Raw genomic sequence first — 18,361 nt, forward strand, 5'->3', positions numbered from 1 at the left:
TTTATTTTTTTAATTTGGACATACAGCCCGGTAACAGGCCCTTCCAGCCTTTGAACCTTCAACCCTCAGGTGTTTTCAGTAACTTGGAGGAAACCCAAGCAGATGCAGGGAGAATGTACAAACTCCTCACAGACTGCACATATTTGAACCCATGTGCCCAGTGCTGTAATAGAGTTGCGCTAACCACTCCACTAACCATGCCACCCTGTTTTCCCAAATGCTCCATTTCAATAGTTCATCTTTCACCTTTAACCTATGTCCTCCAGTTTTTGTTTCACTGAATTTGAGGGAAAAGCCTGGTTGAATTCACCTATACACCTAGAAAAAATTGTAAATATTAAATGGGAAACCCTTTATTTAATTTTTCAATTTGTTTAAGCTTACTTATACCTTGCATTATGAAAAGGGTTCTAAAGGTAAGACAAAGAGTGAAGTTGAGCCAAAACAAGTGACACCACTGAAATTCCTGTTCCTTAACCTGGAGTTGCTGTGTAGTTCAAAACACATAGTTCCTGCATCCATGATCTCCCATGGCCTGAGCAGCACAGACGACTTCCTTTGTCAGTGAGAATAAATGGCAGGTGATACATTGATGAGGCCAAATTTGGAGTATTGTGTACAGTTTTAGTCACCTAACTTCGGGAAAGAGTGCAGAGAAGTTTTACTAGGATGTGGCCCAGACTTAAGGAACTAAATTACAGGGAAAAGTTAAACAGGTTAGGACTTTATTCCCTGAAGCATAGAAGAATGAGGGGAGATTTGATAGAGGTATTTAAAATTATGAGGGGCCAGGACAACAATTTTGCTTTCAATTTCAATAAGATTCCACCTGCATTGAATCCGCCCATCGTTATTTTTTTTTAAAGACTTTATTTAAAATTTTATAACATGAATACAATAAAGAATTACATTTAAATAAAAATAGAAAAAAAGAATTTAAAAAGGTATGATTACAATATTACATCAGAAAACTACACAAAATAACCCCCCACCCGTTAATTGTAACACAATATTAATAGTCTAACTTAAAATTAGTCCAACCCTCCCCCCAAAATAAAGAGTGAAGAGTTAATAAAATTGACAATATTATATATGAAAAAAATACCCACTTACAAAAAAAGAGATAAAACTTAACCTAAAACAATTCTAACTACAACAACAACAAAAAATTGTCAATACTAAAATATCACACTTAAACATATATTTAAATCAAACTTAAATGCATATAATTAGCAAACGGAGTCCACTTTAACTTATAAAAAGACATCTTATCCTGAATTGAAAAAGATATCCTTTCCATAGTCAAACAAAATTTCATTTCCAAATACCACTTATCTAAAGTTAGTATATTTCTATCTTTCCAAGGAAGTGCTATACATTTCTTAGCCACAACTAAAGCTAAATAAATAAATGAAATCTGATAATCCTCTAAACCTAAATCGATTCATGATTGCATGTTCCCTAATAAAAATATATCGGGATCTAATACAAGATGGATATTATATAAACTGTTAAAAACAGATTGAATACCCTTCCAAAACTGTTGCAATCGATCACAAAGCCAAACAGTATGCAAAAAAGTATTGGCCGTCTGATCACATCGAAAACAAGAATCCAACTTACTAAAACCAAATTTTTTTAATTTTTCTGGCGTTAAATATAGCTGATGAATAAAATTATAATTAATCATCGCTAGTCTAGCATTAATTAATTTCCGAATACTATTCTGACAAATTTCCATCCAAGCTTCTTCAGCTATTTTATGTCCTAAATCTTTTTCCCATTTCAACTTATCTTTATCCCAGTCTTTTTTACTATCAATTTCTTGTAAAATACAATACAAATCAGATATATATCCCTTTTTTGGTATTGAAAGTACATATTCTTCAAAACTAGATTCAGGCAATAAAATCATATGTCGACCACATAAATGTTTTACAAAAGATCTTAATAGATAATATACAAATATAGAATTTGCACTAATATCATATTTCCTTTGTAATTTGTCAAAGGAACAAAAACAACCCTCAGAAAAACAATCAGATAAATTTTTTTATTCCCTTCTTTTCCCATTGTTTCAAAGTGGCAATAGAGACCGTAAAAGGAACAAGTTGATTATTATATAATGGCAATCTTCCAGAATATATATTTTTAAGTCCCAATTTTTTAAGTTTACTTGTCCATAAATTCAATAAATGTTTCAATATTGGCACATCATAAGTTCGTAATAAATTTTTATTCCATTGAAACAAAAACTCATGAGGAAATTTTTCTAAAATAACTGCCATTTCTATCTTTACCCAACTAGGTGGGCCGTCCATATTCATTAATGCACTAAGAAATTTGAATTGAGCTGCTTCATAATAATGCTGAAAATTTGGTAATCTTAAACCTCCAAATTGAAAATCCCACATCAATTTTCTCATTGCTACTCTCAGAAATTTTCCCTTCCATAAGAATTCTCTAATCGCTTTATATAAATCCTTTAAAAAACTTTTTTTTTTAAATAAGGAATTGATTGAAACAAATATTGTATTCCAGGAAAAATATTCGCCCATCATTATTGAATGAAGATCTACCGGGTCCAATGCCTGAAGAGGGCACACATAATCAGTGAACCGGTGCGGACTCGAAAGGCCAACATGGCCTGTTTCCGCTCCGTAAATGGTTATATGGTTATAGGTGGAAACAAATAAGGAATAAAACATCATCAGTTGGAGCTAGGTGGCAGAGTGGAGACCCACAGGAGGTAGCAGATGCTGGAAGCTGAAGCCAAACACTCTCCTGGAGGAAAACAGTGGGTCGAGAAACATCATTGGGAGAGAAAGAATGGTCAATGCTTCGAATCAAAACTCCATCAGGTTTTTGGCTTCAGGTGGCAGAGTGGCTTCTTTCAAAGCAACACATCCTTCCTGTAGCATGGTGACCAGATCTGTACATGGTACTTCAGCTGTTGCTCAACTAGTGTGTGTCCCATCACCTCCCTGCTCTCATACTTGATGCCCCAGCGAATAAAGGACAGTATCCTATGTGGATGCATAACCACATTATCTCCCTATGGTTCTACCTTAGTGTTCACTCTGTTTCTCAATACTTCATAGGGTCTTTCGATTCATTTTGCAGTCTAACTAGTACAAAATACATCACCTCATGTTATTTAGGATTAAATTCCATCTGTCATTACTCTAACAATCTTGACAAGTTCAATCAAAATCTAAGCAGGCAAAATCATAGACTTGGTCTTGCAGATGTCATTGCAATAGAATGTAAAAAACATCAGAATAAAACGAGTAAGTGGTCAGTGCAGTCCTAAAGACCTTCTCCCCCATTTACTAAGAGGGTGGCTTATTTTTGCAGAGAACAAAAACTCTGGCATTATTTCCCTATGGATTCCTCAAATGAGATGCAGCACTCCTTTGTCAAGTCCACAGAAAGAAAGCACAGTCATAAGCCAAGTAGAGAGAGGGATTGATAGTGAGTCAGTGCAAGAGTTTCATAGGATCTTGGAATTTTATAGTGTGGAAAGAATCCCCTCTGCCAGTTGTAGCTGAGCCTTTGTAATGACAGTGTTCTGTTCTACATCTACAGTAAAACCCTAATAATCTAACTTTGGATTGTTCAGAAATCGCTATGGTCAGGCATCTCTCACTCTCTCTCTCTTTCTCGCTCTCTGGTCAGTCCAGAACAGGAGCTAAAGGACAAGCATGCAAAGCATGGTGTGCTGTAAGAACCAAAAAGTGAAACATGAAAACCTGCAGATACTGTGGTTGTAGTAAAAACACAGAAATGCTGGAGAAACTCAGCGTTCATAGGAGGTAAATATATTACTGGCATTTCAGGCTTGAGCCCTTCAAGGAATAAGCTAAGAACAGGAAGGCATTAGAATAAAGACTGAAGAATAGTGGGGGAGGAGTCCAGGCCAACAAAAGGTGTTCATGGGATATGATAATAGAAGATGACTTTGGCTCTGTGACAGAGGGAAGTTGGGTGGGGGGGGGGCAGTGAGAGCTGTGAGAAAGGTGACAGGGCAAAGAAGGGGGGTGTTTAACAGAAACCGGAGAGGTTGATATTAAAGCCATTTGGTTGGAGGGCTTGCTGATGGAAGATGCATCATTGTTCCTCCAATTTGCTAGTGGTCTCTGTCTGGCAGTGCATGAGATCATGGACAGTTATGCCAGCAAAGGAATGGGATGGAGAATTGAAATAGCTGGCCACTGGGAGATCCATGCTATTACAGCAGCCAAAGCCAAAGTGCTCAACAAAGCAATCTACCAGAATGCGCCCAGTCTCTCCGATGAAGAGGAGATCACAATGGCAGAACTCGATGCAGTGGATAACTCCTGCAGAATCATGTGTAATGTTGCCTCGCTGCGAAGAACTGTTTGTGGCCTGAATGGTGGTGAGGGAGGAGGTGTGGGCACAAGTGGAAGTATTAAGGGGTCAATTGGTGAGGAGGGAATTGGGTCATGGAGGAAGCGGTCTCTGTGGAAGACAGAGAGGGGAATATGTGTATAGTTGTGGAATCATGTAGCAGATAGTGGAAATGGTGGAGGATGATATGCTGGACACAGAGGCTGGTGGTAGATGAGGACAAGAGAAATACTGTCCTTGTTGAGCATGGGTGCGGAGGTGACCAGGGGCAAATGAGTGAGTAACAGAGCCAAGAGCCCAGAGAGGTGCCAGGGCAAACGTTCAGACTGTGGGCCAGCTGTTTAGCCAGAGCTTGGGTTGTGGTCTGCAACACCTTGGGTCAGGAACAGGTTTGTTGGCATTGCCTACACTGGATTCACTGGGAAATCTATTATACTACTATGCAACAGGTAAATAAAACATGAAAATAAGTTTTTGGGTACTAATTAAGTAACATCCAAGAATCTGGAAGAAATTGCAGTCTGACCCCACTACGGAACCAAGAATGAGGATTATCAGTTCATTAAAGAGATCTACTAGACAAGGATACTCTTTGTCCCTGGCACTGTTTGTATTAGCCATTGAACCTTTAGTGAAATTGATAAGACAGGATAGTAATATTAAGGGTATCAAAGTTAATTCTGATGAATTTATGATTAATTTGTTTGCTGATAATGTTTTTATTTATTTAATAGAACCACAGAATTCATTAAGTTCATTATATAACAGACTGAAACAATATGGAGAAATATCAGATTATAAAATTAATTGGGATAAAAGTGAGATAATGCCATTGATTGATGGTGATTATTCTCAATGTAAGAAATCTTCAATTTAAATGGTCAGATCAGATTAAATATTTAGTTATTAGAATTGATAAGGATCTGGACAATTTATACAAGTTAAATTATTTATCTTTATTTCATAAAATTAAGGAAATTTAAATAGATGGAAAGATTTACCTATAACATTAATAGGTAGAGTGAATTGTGTCAAGATGAATGTTTTTTCCTAGAATTCAATATCTTTTTCAATCAATTCCCCATAAAATTCCTCAGAAATTCTTTAAAGATTTTAATTTTATAATTTGGAAGTTTTTATGGAAAGGTAAAATGGTAAGAGAATCCCCACAAAAATTAACTTGGAAGTATGAATTGGGAGGTTTACAACTTGCAAATTTTCAAAATTATTTTAAAGCAGTGCAATTGAGGTTTATTAATAGAATGTTTTATTTGGTTAATCTGTTAATCTGGGCTAACAGAGTTAATTAAGATTAGTGAGAAAAGTATGGCACAATTAATTTAGGAATGGAATACTAAGTTATTTGTTAACAATAACCCACGTATTTGGCCTGGAAGTCAGCCTGAAGAAAACTAAGGTCCTCCATCAGCGAGCTCCCCACCATGACTACCAGCCCCCCCACATCTCCATCAGGCACACAAAACTCAAAACAGTCAACCAGTTTACCTATCTCAGCTACACCATTTCATCGGATGCAAGGATCGACAACGAGATAGACAACAGACTCGCCAAGGCAAATAGCACCTTTGGAAGACTACACAAAAGAGTCTGGAAAAACAACCAACTGAAAAACCTCACAAAGATTAGCGTATACAGAGCCGTTGTCATACCCACACTCCTGTTTGGCTCCGAATCATGGGTCCTCTACCGGCATCACCTACGGCTCCTAGAAAGCTTCCACCAGCGTTGTCTCCACTCCATCCTCAACATCCATTGGAGCGACTTCATCCCTAACATCAAAGTACTCGAGATGGCAGAGGCCGACAGCATCGAATCCACGCTGCTGAAGATCCAACTGCACTGGGTAGGTCACATCTCCAGAATGGAGGACCACCGCCTTCCCAAGATCGTGTTATATGGTGAGCTCTCCACTGGCCACCGTGACAGAGGTGCACCAAAGAAGAGGTACAAGGACTGCCTAAAGAAAGCTCTTGGTGCCTGCCACATTGACCACCGCCAGTGGGCTGATATCGCCTCAAACCGTGCATCTTGGCGCCTCACAGTTCGGCGGGCAGCAACCTCCTTTGAAGAAGACCGCAGAGCCCACCTCACTGACAAAAGACAAAAGAGGAAAAACCCAACACCCAACCCCAACGAACCAATTTTCCCCTACAACCATGTCTGTCTGTCCTGCATCGGACTTGTCAGCCACAAACGAGTCTGCAGCTGACGTGGACATTACCCCTCCATAAATCTTCGTCCGCAAAGCCAAGCCAAAGAAGAAGAATTGAAATATGGAATAAGATAAATGATGTGATAGGTATGCAGGGTAAGATATCAGGTAAAATACCTTTGTATCAGAATAAACATTTTCCTTTCACTCTTAATAATCAGTTCTTGAAAATATAGAATCAGAAATGAATTAAAACAGAATAAGATTGTTTTGAAGCTGGTTATTTTATTTATTTTCAAAGAATGAAAGAAAAATACAAAGTTCCAAATAATATTTTTTTTTGTTATTATTAAGTTAAGGCATCTTGGCGCCTCACAGTTCGGCGGGCAGCAACCTCCTTTGAAGAAGACCGCAGAGCCCACCTCACTGGATAATTTTGGATGTACTTTAAGGTTTGCCAAGACAATCAAAATTTGAAATTTTGCTTACATAAGATAGTACAAAAAATGTCAGAAATGTATAAATTATTACAAAATAAAATGCCTAAATTGGATATTCATACATTAAGATTAAAGTGGGAAGAAGATTTGGGAATAATAATGGATCGAGATGATTGGAGAACTATATGTAAGGATAGCATATCTAAGATTGTTAATGTGAGATATAGATTAGTTCATTATAATTTTATACATCCATTGTATTTAATCCTCAGAAATCAAAGAAATATAATTTAATTTCTTCATATTTATGTTTTAGATGTTGTAAAGAAGTAGTCTCATTTACATTCGACTTGGTTATGTGAAAGTGTCAAATCATTTTGGATACTACTTAAGGAATAGTCAGAGAAAGTTTTAAAAGTTCAATTACCAATGGACCCAAAGTTATTTGTAGGTAATCTTCAAATGCTTAGATTGAGATCAACTATGTATTGAATTGTGTTTTTAAGATTAGTGCTGGCTATTGCAAGAAAATGTATAGCTATTTCTTGGAAAAAAATAAGAATGATTTGGGATTGCAGAGATGGGATATGGAAATGAAATCTTGTATTCCAATGGAAAAAAAATAATGTAGAATTTACGTGACAATTATCATTTTTTTCAGCAAGTATGGAGGCCTTATTTAGATCAAATGAGTTTAAAAAATTGAATCTTGTGGCTCAATGTGGTGGTGTTGCTCTGATCCATAACAGTTGATTGCATTTGTGATTGTTTAAATCTCCCTTTCTTTTTTTTCTTTTTGGGGTTATTGGGTGAGGAGAGGGGAGGTTATTTTATAAATATGAAAATTTCAAAATAAAACATTCAAAAAAAATTAGGGTTATCAGAGTTGTTGCACATTGCTTTTTATCCTTACTTTCCTCACAATTCTGTTAATCAAGAAGGAAATAAAGGAAGGACTTGAAGAAAAAATATAAATATCTATCTAACTATCTATTTTTAAAAATTAAAAGAAAGTGTAAAAAAAATCAGGTCATTGAGAGGTGGTGTCCTTTCTTGCCAGTACTTTCTTACAATAATTCCAATTTCACCTGTTGAAAGAAATCCCACCTTATATTAAATGCAAGTTTCTTCTGCCTTATTGCATTGATTGGTGGAAGATTTTGTACATGTGATTAGACTAGTACTGTATATTTTAAAGGCTTAACTAAGTGACTTAAATTCAATTACAATCCAGGCAAAAATTCCTGATTGCCCAATAAAAAATTCTCAGCTCTGAGGTCACTAAATATTGAGCCATAGAGAAAGGCAGGCTTTCAAAAAGAAAGATTGTTTGACCAGTTTGTGTACAAGGGGTCATCCTGGGAAAAATGTAAGAGACTGAGAATTGAAGAGGTGTAAAAAGAGGGGTGGAAGAGAGTGTGAAGGAAAGAGAGAGAAAAAGAGAGAGAGAGAGAGAGATAGAGTTACATCTTGCAAAGTTCCAAAGTCTGCACCGGAATACTGAGCGATGGAATGAGAATAACTTATTGTGATAATAAAGGAAGAGGGAAGCATGGTTAGTGCAGAGGTTAGCCCAAAGCTATTCCAACACCCATGACCAGGGTTTGAATCTATCACTCTCTGAAAGGGGTTTGCACTTTCTCTCCAAGTCTGTGTGGGTTTCTTCCAGACTCCCACCCTTCAGAACATACCAGGCTTGTAGGTTAGTTGTGGGTAATTGGGCAGTACAGACTCATGAGCTGAAAGGGCCTTTTAGCATGCTGTATGTTAAAATTTAAAATTAAAGAAGATCAGTAATATCTATTGCTATTGATTAAAATATAACAACAATGTCCTTTCCATCTGATTATTAATTTCCAAAATGACTCAACCAGTTCTGAGATATAAAACACATTAGTTTTCCCACTCTTCCACTTCTGATGAAGAGTCATCAATCCAGAATGTTAACTCTTCTTCTCCATGGAAGCTGCCTGGCCTGCTGCTTCTATTTCCAACTGTAGGAATTGTCTCGTTATGAGCATACAGTTTCTCTTCAAACATCAGTAATTACTAATCTTTGCGCTTGGAGGCATGAACATATTTAACCTTTTTTTCTGCATCCATGCAGTTGCAGCTGCATTTTTTTTCCCCCATTGGGCTGGAATTGTTGTCAGAATAGTGGGAAATAAAGGTTTTGGCTCTGCTAAGATGAGGGGGGAAGTTCACAGAGGGCTGTAACAACTTTTGAATTCTCCAAACTGGGGGGGTTTGGATGCTGAGTTATTGAGCAGAGGAAATGATAGAAGTTCCATATTGCGTTGGTATTAATCGGCCAACTTGCTGCCTGCACCCTCCAGGTGAGTTTCTGGCTGATAGCGGCGGAGGGAATTAACATTGGCATGGTTGTCGACCCAGGTTTGAATCCAGCACTGTCTGTAAGGAATTTGTACGTTCTCCACTTGCTTGCGTAGGTATCCTCCAGGTGCCCCCACCCCCTTTGAAACGTACCAGGTGTATTTGTGCGCCACATACTCGGAAGGGTCTGCTACTGTGTTGGAGGTCTACTTTTTTTTAAAGAGACCGCAACCTTCCTGCAATCTCCTAACAGACGGAGAATGTGTTAAGGGAAATTCATAAATGATCCTTTTAATTTGAAATTAAATAAATGCGGAGAATTTGCAAAGAGAAACTGGCTACAATTTTGTACCCAAAGACAACGTCAGCAAATTGGTGAAACAGATTCTAATTTCCACCGTTGGGGAGCCACAAGGTCGTTTTTACAATAAATTCTCTAAAGGGAGAGCAGAAAGAATGAAAGTGAATGGGGTAGAAGCAACGCCTGTCGTGTACGTCTCCTGAATGTTCTGACTCGAGGCTACAACCATCGGCCGCTCCCGACCACACCTCATCCTGTTGAATCTTTCAAAGGATTCCGAGACCGAATCTTGCTCTTGCCACAAAGGCAGAGCATTTCAGAAATATTCCGCAAATCAAGCAGCAGACGTGCGAGGATTAAGGTCGATGACATTTCTCAGTGGATCTTATTCGTGAAGGTTATTTGACCTCCGAGTTGGAGAATGGATCGTCAATGCATTCCACGTCTTAAAACGTAAGTGGAAAGAAGCAGCTTTTCCCACAGCATTTAAATGTGAATGCAGAACATGAAGGATAATTCCATTGAAAGATTCGTGCTCTTGTTACTTTATTTATATTAAGGTCTTTCCAAAGAAGAAATCCAGCCCAGATTTTAGGTTATGCAATGATATTGCGCTGGTCACACTATGTACCAATGGGAAGTGTGGCTGAAGATGTTTATTTAAAGTGGAGGGCGCACAAATTGCAAAGCGTCATTAATGCGCTCATTAGAGAATGTTGATGCTTTCACGGGGAAAGCAGTTGATCGTCTGACATTTGCAGAGAACCGGGCAAGCCATGCAAACTCAGGGCACCAGCTCGTCGCCTTGTCCTGGGGGCCTGCATTCCGCCTGTGCCGAGAAGTCTCATCCTTTCCCCCTCCTCTCCTCCTACCTCATTGACAGCATCTTGGGGCGGCCCAACCGGCCCGTTAAACGCCAAGATGTCCCGTCACCGTGGGGCAGAGCCGGGAAAAACCTCAAGGGGGAAATGGCTCCGGGGAATGGAAGCGAGTCATTTCAAATGCAGGGAAATGCGGGTAAGTTTGGAGAGATGGGGGGGGGGGGGGTTAGGTTTATTCGTTTATCAAGAATTGCCAAGAGGAATTCTGGTTATTTACATCTTGTTTTGGTGCAATTAAAGTCTATTAAACAAATTAAATAAATTGTGTAATAAAAATGTTAACACATTTTAAATTATCGAAATAATCGGAGGTAAATGATAATGATTGGTTTTCCCTCTTTTTTTAAATTCCTTCGGGTCATTGGGCAGGTCTGAGAAAGCAAGGATGGGGATGGGATCAACACCCACCAGGTCCCGGTCACCCAGAACGAGAAGGAGACAGGGGCGAGTGTGGGCGCCGGGAGGGTGAACTTCATCGCAAGGAAGAGAGAAACGAGACCAGGCAGGTGGCTGCGCAGGGGCAGAGACGGGGTGAGCCCCAGGTACCCAACGATTCGCCTTCGACGCTGGCAGAGCGAGAGCCAGAGCGCCAGTCGCTGGAACTGCGAGAAGGCGGGGAGAGGACGAGGGAAGCGGAGGATGAGAGCGAGAGTGCCGCGGCAAACACCAGCCTTCAGTGCTTCCCCGACGAGCAGGAGGACACTTCGTTCAAACGCAAACAGCGGCGCTACAGAACCACTTTCACCAACTTTCAGCTGGAGGAGCTGGAGAGGGCATTCCGGAAAACCCACTACCCCGATGTCTTCACAAGGTAACGGGCTCTCTCTCTCACAGCACAGGTCGACCCCACCGCACGGTCTCAAATCACCACCGTTGTATCCAAACCAGATCGCGGAGAAAAAAAAAACAGATAAGAATTGCAAATCAAATTAATAAAATTCAGCTCTGAAAGATCGCGCGAAAAAGCAGTGAATAAACCTCTAAAATATCAATGGCAAAGCAACGAGTTCATTTCTGAACTTTGTTTTAAAGGCTGCGTTTTAAATTAAAGTAAGAATCTTAGAAGATACATTAAATGTTCACCTCGACATCCCTTTCCCCTTTTAATTCACGCTCCAGACTATATTCTCACTGAGAGAGTGGCGGTGAGTGGTAATTCCGTGAAATGCGTTTCGTTTCTTTTAAATGTGAACAAATAACTGTTCAAGAACGACATTGTCTGGAAAACGCACATTTCTAATGGGAAAGGAACATTCCGCGGAGGCTGGATGAGGGCAACTAAACGTGATGTCTGAAATATTAGTCGGATGGAATGTGTACAATGATGTTTTGTGTTTTTCTGCAGGGAGGATCTAGCAATGCGGCTCGATTTAACCGAAGCTCGGGTCCAGGTGTGTGCTCCGAACTCCGCTCAGGAACTGGGCCGTGTTAAACCGTGCCGACCGACACCGCGATCACATTCAGCTTCGACGTGAAGTGGCCCCGGCCGGAGTTATCAGCTTGTGGAAGGGTCGTAGTCGATTCTACAGATTCTGATAACCTCCGGATTGTACACTTCTAAATCGGAGACACCTCCGCTGGAGAGTTGGGGAGATAATAAAACTTTTTAAAAATTATTTTTTGGTAGCTAGAATGTAGACCTTTGATTAAATGGCACACTCAGCATTCCTGCAGTGACGCCTGAAGTGGGGTGCAGATCAAAGTTAAATTGTTGGCATTCAGTCAATTTTCCACTCCATGTTCCGTCCTCTGGGGAGTTCTGAAGTTACAAAAGGACCTTGGGGGTGTCCGAGAACAGAAGCCATATGGTGGCTTTGGGCGGTCTGAATAAGTTTAACTAATTAGAACAACCCTGTTGAGCAAATGAGATGTTCTCCTTTGTCACAAATAATCAATTAAAATGTTAACATCAATCCGGTGATTATATTAGAAACCAACTTTTTTTTTTGTTGTCTTAGAACAAACAAATAATCCGCTTCTCCCATCGAATCGCCGCGTTGGCTGGAACACGGCATCTTGATTTCCTCTGTCACCCGCAAGGATAAAACAAACACAGTAGAGCTCACCACATAATTGGTTTGCGTGCTCTTTAATCGAGGTGTGGTGCCCAGACCTATTGGTTCGTGTGCTCTATAATCGAGGTGTGGTGCCCAGACCTATTGGTTCGTGTGCTCTATAATCGAGGTGTGGTGCCCAGACCTATTGGTTCGTGTGCTCTATAATCGAGGTGTGGTGCCCAGACCTATTGGTTCGTGTGCTCTATAATCGAGGTGTGGTGCCCAGACCTATTGGTTCGTGTGCTCTATAATCGAGGTGTGGTGCCCAGACCATCAATAGAATATATAGTATCGAAACGTTTTTAAATTCTATCCTTAGGATGAAGAAGCGACCTCGATGTAAATTCTCTCCTGACTCAAATTCGACCATAGAGCGCACCTCCCGGGTGGAAATATTGAGACCCTTTTTGTGCACACACGAAACAAAAGGCCAACGGTTGGAAATCGTTTGGCAGCCCGGAGGGTCCTTCTCTTGCCGACTTCAGGAATGGAATCCGTGGCTTGGAACTAAAGTCGATCATTTGATCATTCAGTTCGGTTCACCTTTGGGTTAAAAAGAACATTCACGCCCCACAAATCGTATATTGCGGATCGCGGGGGCTCTGTGGTCTGAGTTGGAATTTCCTCCGTTGAACTGAATTCCGTAAACTAGCCTGGAAACTGATTCTTCCCACGAGCAGGTCAGGAGTTTTGAAGCACCTAAACCGTTTCAAGTCGATGTTGAAACATCGACACGATACACCTGATGTGTCAGATAGATCTTTCACCAAACAAATAGTTCCACTCTTCACGAGTTACATTGTTTTAATACTTAAACTCCCATCAAAATTCGATGAAAAGCGGAAATAAAAACAGCAAATTCTGCAGACCAGGCAGTATCTGTGAAGAGAAGAAAAATAGCGGCTAAAATTTCAGATGACAGCCCTCATTCAGAATGAAGAGTCTTCTCTGCTTCTCTCTCCACAGTTGCTGTCTGATCTGCTAAGTGTTTCCAGCCAAGAAGCAAAGGACATGGGTTAAGTGTGAAAGGCAAGGTGTTTTAGGGAGAATTTCTTCACAAAGAGAGCTGTGAGATTGTGGAACGAGATGCCAGCTGAAGAGATGAATGCCGGCTCTATTTCAACATTGAAGAAACAAATTTGGCAGGTGCATGGATGGGGGTGTGGGGAAGGGGGGAACGTGGTATGGTCCAGGTCAGTGGGTCTAGCTAGAATAATAGTTCAGCACAGGCTAAAAGAGCTGAAGGGCCTGTTTCTGTGCTGTCGTGCTCCATAGTTCTATTGCCATTAGAAGACTTTTGACGACAACCTGGACTTCAATGCAGATTCTGAGTGAAATCAGTGGGCAAAAGGAAACGCCAAACTTTATAACAGCAGAGAATTTCAGAGATATATCGCACTGGAGGTGGTTACAGAGATAGCTGTAATTGATCTACTTTATAGAACCATAGAACGCTACAGCGCAGAAACAGACGCTCCAGCCCATTTAGTCTATGTTGAACTATTATTCGGCCAAGACCATTGATGCACCTGCTCTATAACCCTCATGCATCCATGTACCTATCCAAATTTTTCTTTCCACACTTTCACCACTCTCTGCTTGAAGATGTTCCCCCAAAACCTCCCACGTTATCCCATGTCCTCTGCTTCTTGGCTCGCCCAATCCCAATGGGGGGAGAAAAAAAAAAGCCTACTTGTATTTACTCTGCCTATCCCAATCCTAATTTCCCCCTCGATCTTCTGTGCTCCAGGGAATAATGTCCTAATCTGTTTAACCTTTCCCTGCGACTCGGTTCCTCGAGCCCCAGTAATATAGTGGGACTAAAACTGGAAATGTGCCCAGGCTGCTGTTGGCTGTGCTCTTGGTTGGGGTGCCTGGCTTATGGAACAAGAAATGCGTTGCTGGAGAGACCGAGCGGGTCAGACGCCGTCCGTGGGTAGAAATGGTCGATCAGCATTTCCAGTCGGGGCATGTTTTATTCGTTCTGTATGCAAAGTCTTACGCTGTGGCGCCGTGTCTTCCCAGGTCTGGTTTCAAAATCGCAGAGCCAAGTGGAGGAAGCGGGAGAAGGCCGGAAGCCTGAGCCATCCTCACGGGTTGTCACTCACCAGTCCACTGGGGCTCTACCTGGATGTGCCCTTGACTCAGTCTGCCGGTCTAGAAGCGGGCTGGAGGTCGTCCTCTCTCCCAGCACTCTCCGCCGCGACAGGCGCCAGCGCCTATAGTCCTGCAGCCCAGCTCGGAGTCATCGGAACCACTTTCTTCAGGCACCCCTTACTCAGCCCACATTTCGGAAGGTTGGTGGTCATCATCTCCGGACCTGCCTTCACAATTAAAACAGTAATTGCTTTCGTTGTTTTATGGTATCCCTTTCTATTTTATTTTTGCCTGTGATTTAACCACAAACATAATGCAGTTTTTTGTAAAAAAGCACTAAAAGGTAACCAAGGAAAATGTTGCACCATTGTTTATCTCGATACAGGTTAGGGGAGATCGCTTGAAAAAAGCATGTCAGTGGTGGGGGGTCTGTTGTGTAAATTCTCATTCAACGTGTCAGAAAATCCTGGCGTTTATAACGAATGGTTGTTACAATCCAACACAAATAATTTAAGACCTGATCATATATACATGGCATCCAATGTTTTATTTCAAGGACACACTGGACACTGTCGACACCTTTCCTTCAATAGAAGTATTGTTCTTCTATTGGGTTCAACGTCCTCTCCACATTTTTACCAGGGTAAATCTTGGGTGATTGAATTCAAATAGGATGTGGTGAAAATTCTGATAGAAACATGTCCACTCAACCTTCCTTTGAAAATCAAGCAGGAGATTGGGGCGATCAAATGCTCACGGTTTAATTTCTGCATTTACATTCGTGACAAGTGTTTAAAAGATCGAAAGACAAAGACGGCGGATGGTAGAAATCTGAACGTTGCGATTCATAATAGTTGAAATGAAAGCGTCATTCGCTCCTATCTTGTTTTAAATACCTTTCAATAGGTCGACCGGGCCTTTTCAGGGGAGAGTTGGCGAGGCGCGGGCTGTGGAGGAACGGGTCATTGGAAGGACTGCAAACGGAGGGTGATTGGATTGTTCTCCGGGAACCAGGCGGGGACTCCATGGGCCAAATCGCCTCCGACTCTCCTATTTATTCTATGAATAACTCCAACACTATCTCACCCATCGCTGTCCAGGTCCACCAATCCAATCTTTGTAACTCCTTGGCCACTTTTCGAAGTTTTAAATTACAATATTCACAAGGAGATGTCCGTACTTACTGTATAACTCGAAAACATTAGTCCAAAATTATTCGAATCATGTTGAATTAATCATTTTAATCAAATGCAACCATAACAAATTGCTTTCCCATTCATAACATAAAACGAATTTTATCTTATGTTTAAAGCGCTCTATAAATTTTCCAATTCGGATATTTTGAGACAAAATCTCTTGGATTGTAAGGGTAACGTCCCCTGACCATCGCCTTGAAAAGGAAAAGTTCATTCCAGCAATATCCAGGCCAGCTCGGAATTTTATAACTAAGATCTCCGATGTTCTTTCAGCGAGGAACATAATCTCTCTTCAGTTGACGGAAGCGGTTGAGCTCATTTGTGTGTTTCTCTGCGGCGTGTCCTGTCTGGTTTCATGTATTTAATAATATTCCAGGGAGACTTTAAGCCAAGATCAAGCTTTTGTTTCCTTTTCTATGACATTTTATTCGTTAACTTAAAGATATAGCGAGTAATTTAGACAAACATGAATTTAAAATTTGATGAAAAAAAAATACAAATTTTAAATTATCTTCATGTATTTGGTTGGATTCGGCTCATCTGAACAAATATTTGTTTTTTTTTAATGTTCGGTTATCAACGTGTACGGCGATGACTGGCTTTATTTTAATTTTATAAACATATTGTTTTCAACGATTTGGAAGTTTATTTGTTAAAAAATCACACTAATGCTCTGTTGAAAGTCCCGACCTAACTCCAAGACATTTAAATCAGATACCTCGATAGGTGGTGAGAGAGCAGAACGTCCCAGCTCGAACACCAGACCTGAAACTTGACCTGTTTCCCCCTTCATTGATACTTGTCGATTCTCTGCGGGGTTTCCCCACCCCCCATTCCAGCGCCTTCACTGATTTGCGTCTGCTTCATTGGTTTTCGGAGATGACTGTAAGGGGAAGGTGTGATCTGAATCTAGAAAGCTTTATTTCTTCATCAGGTTATTCAGCCTACACCTAACCCGCTTTTGTTGTGGCTTGCAGATTCTTCACCACCATGAACCCTTTAATGACGACCTCCCTGATTGTGAAGCCCTCTATCTCCGCAGTGGACCCCCATGTCTTTCCCTCTCTCTCGCACTCGACAGCAATGGACAGGAAATCCAACAGCATCGCCAGCCTGAGACTGAAAGCGAAAGAGCACGCGTCCAACAGCCCTCCCACCGCCCTTCTCCCGAATCTAACAACCACGGGCAAACAAGTTTGTTAAGGAGCGCCAGGGTCCTGATTAACGCGACTGTGGATCAGCGACCAGACAGCCAATAGCTGTCGAGAAAGCAACTGGAGACATTGAACCCGAACGCACCTGTTGCCAAACTGCTGTCTGCAGAAATGGTACCTGGAATTGAACCGAAACCCTTGGGGAAAGAACAGTTGAAAGACACCTCCAGGGATCAGATGCCAATGCCAATCACATTGCATCACGGTCCACTTGGGAAGGGGGTCACGCTATTATGTAGACTTTGTCTTAATCAATCCTTAAGTTTGTGGTCCTCAATCACATCTATTGCAGAGCTGCCTTGTGTTGTAAGCATTAAAAGCAAACCAAAGTCATCCCGGAAGAGATGTAACGTACATTCAAGCTGTAATATCACCTTTGGGGACAGGCATCTTCATTTAGGGGGACTGTGTTTGTATAGATAGGATTTTTAGTACACAGATCTATTAAGAAGATCTATTTAATTTATAAAATGGTATCAACAGAATTATAGTATTTTAACAGTAAGTGCTGAGTCCCCTGTGGTTTATGAGACATACAAATAAACGTCAATTTACTGATGATGTCAACGATACGCCTAGTTATAAGAGGTTGTTCATTCCCTTGTGACTGCAGAAACAATGTCAACATTGAAATGACAGAAGGGAGGGGTGCATGGCTTGGATCTGCTGGATGAGGTTAACTTTTTGGTTGGTGTTTCCTGGCCTGGATAAACTTTGCATTGACTGGATCTGGAAAATATCGAATCATTTATTTGGGACGGGTGATTGTTAGCTTTGTTTAACTCAATAATTCCTTATGTTTATAGTTCTCAGTCGCATTCGACATTTATAGGTGTCCATCCATTGCTAAATTTATACCCGCAATCAGCAAACAAAAGGCATTGATTTGAAACCATTTCCTAAAACTTTTATTCTGCTATACTGCCTTTTGGATCAGCCATTGGTCAAGACTGGTGAAGACTATCCTTTGGTTAAATGTGGTAAATCCCACAGTGAAAATATTTCTTTGGTATTGGACTTCTGTCTGATCAGTTTGGATTGCAGCAAAGATCCAGACCATCAAATACAAGAAATCTTCCTCCTCAGATCTGGAGTGAAGGTCCTGACCCAAGACATAGACTGACCATTTCTCTCCATGGACCTGCTGAGTTCCTCCATCTCCTCATGTATTGAAGTTTTTAACTAGTTCCAGCATCACTCTTAATGAAAACAAGTGTTTTTAATAAAGAAGGAGTAAAGAACATCTGTCATTTTTGGATTAGTGTGGGATTAGTGAACAGCACAAAGTCAGTGGGCT

The 18,361-nt window shown here is 40.8% G+C and overlaps 1 protein-coding gene across 1 annotated transcript; it reads left to right on the forward strand.

Moving 5' to 3' along the window:
• Positions 1-10,395: 10,395 nt before the first annotated feature.
• On the forward strand, positions 10,396-17,478 carry LOC138741983 (aristaless-related homeobox protein-like). Its single transcript, XM_069896181.1, has 5 exons — positions 10,396-10,636; positions 10,870-11,311; positions 11,846-11,891; positions 14,583-14,854; positions 16,828-17,478. The coding sequence occupies exons 1-5, from the start codon at positions 10,396-10,398 to the stop codon at positions 17,051-17,053; spliced, it is 1,227 nt and encodes a 408-aa protein (XP_069752282.1). The 3' UTR covers positions 17,054-17,478.
• The last annotated feature ends 883 nt before the right edge of the window (positions 17,479-18,361 follow it).

The sequence above is a fragment of the Narcine bancroftii genome, chromosome 8 (genome assembly GCF_036971445.1).
Source record: "Narcine bancroftii isolate sNarBan1 chromosome 8, sNarBan1.hap1, whole genome shotgun sequence".
Taxonomy (NCBI): domain Eukaryota; kingdom Metazoa; phylum Chordata; class Chondrichthyes; order Torpediniformes; family Narcinidae; genus Narcine; species Narcine bancroftii.

Bases quoted from the DNA above. Each gene is read 5' to 3' on its own strand.
- LOC138741983 (XM_069896181.1), top strand. From the start codon at position 10,396: ATGCAAACTCAGGGCACCAGCTCGTCGCCTTGTCCTGGGGGCCTGCAT. The intron at 11,312-11,845 runs GTAACGGGCTCT...GTTTTTCTGCAG, and splicing joins TACCCCGATGTCTTCACAAG to GGAGGATCTAGCAATGCGGC. The intron at 14,855-16,827 runs GTTGGTGGTCAT...TGTGGCTTGCAG, and splicing joins CTCAGCCCACATTTCGGAAG to ATTCTTCACCACCATGAACC.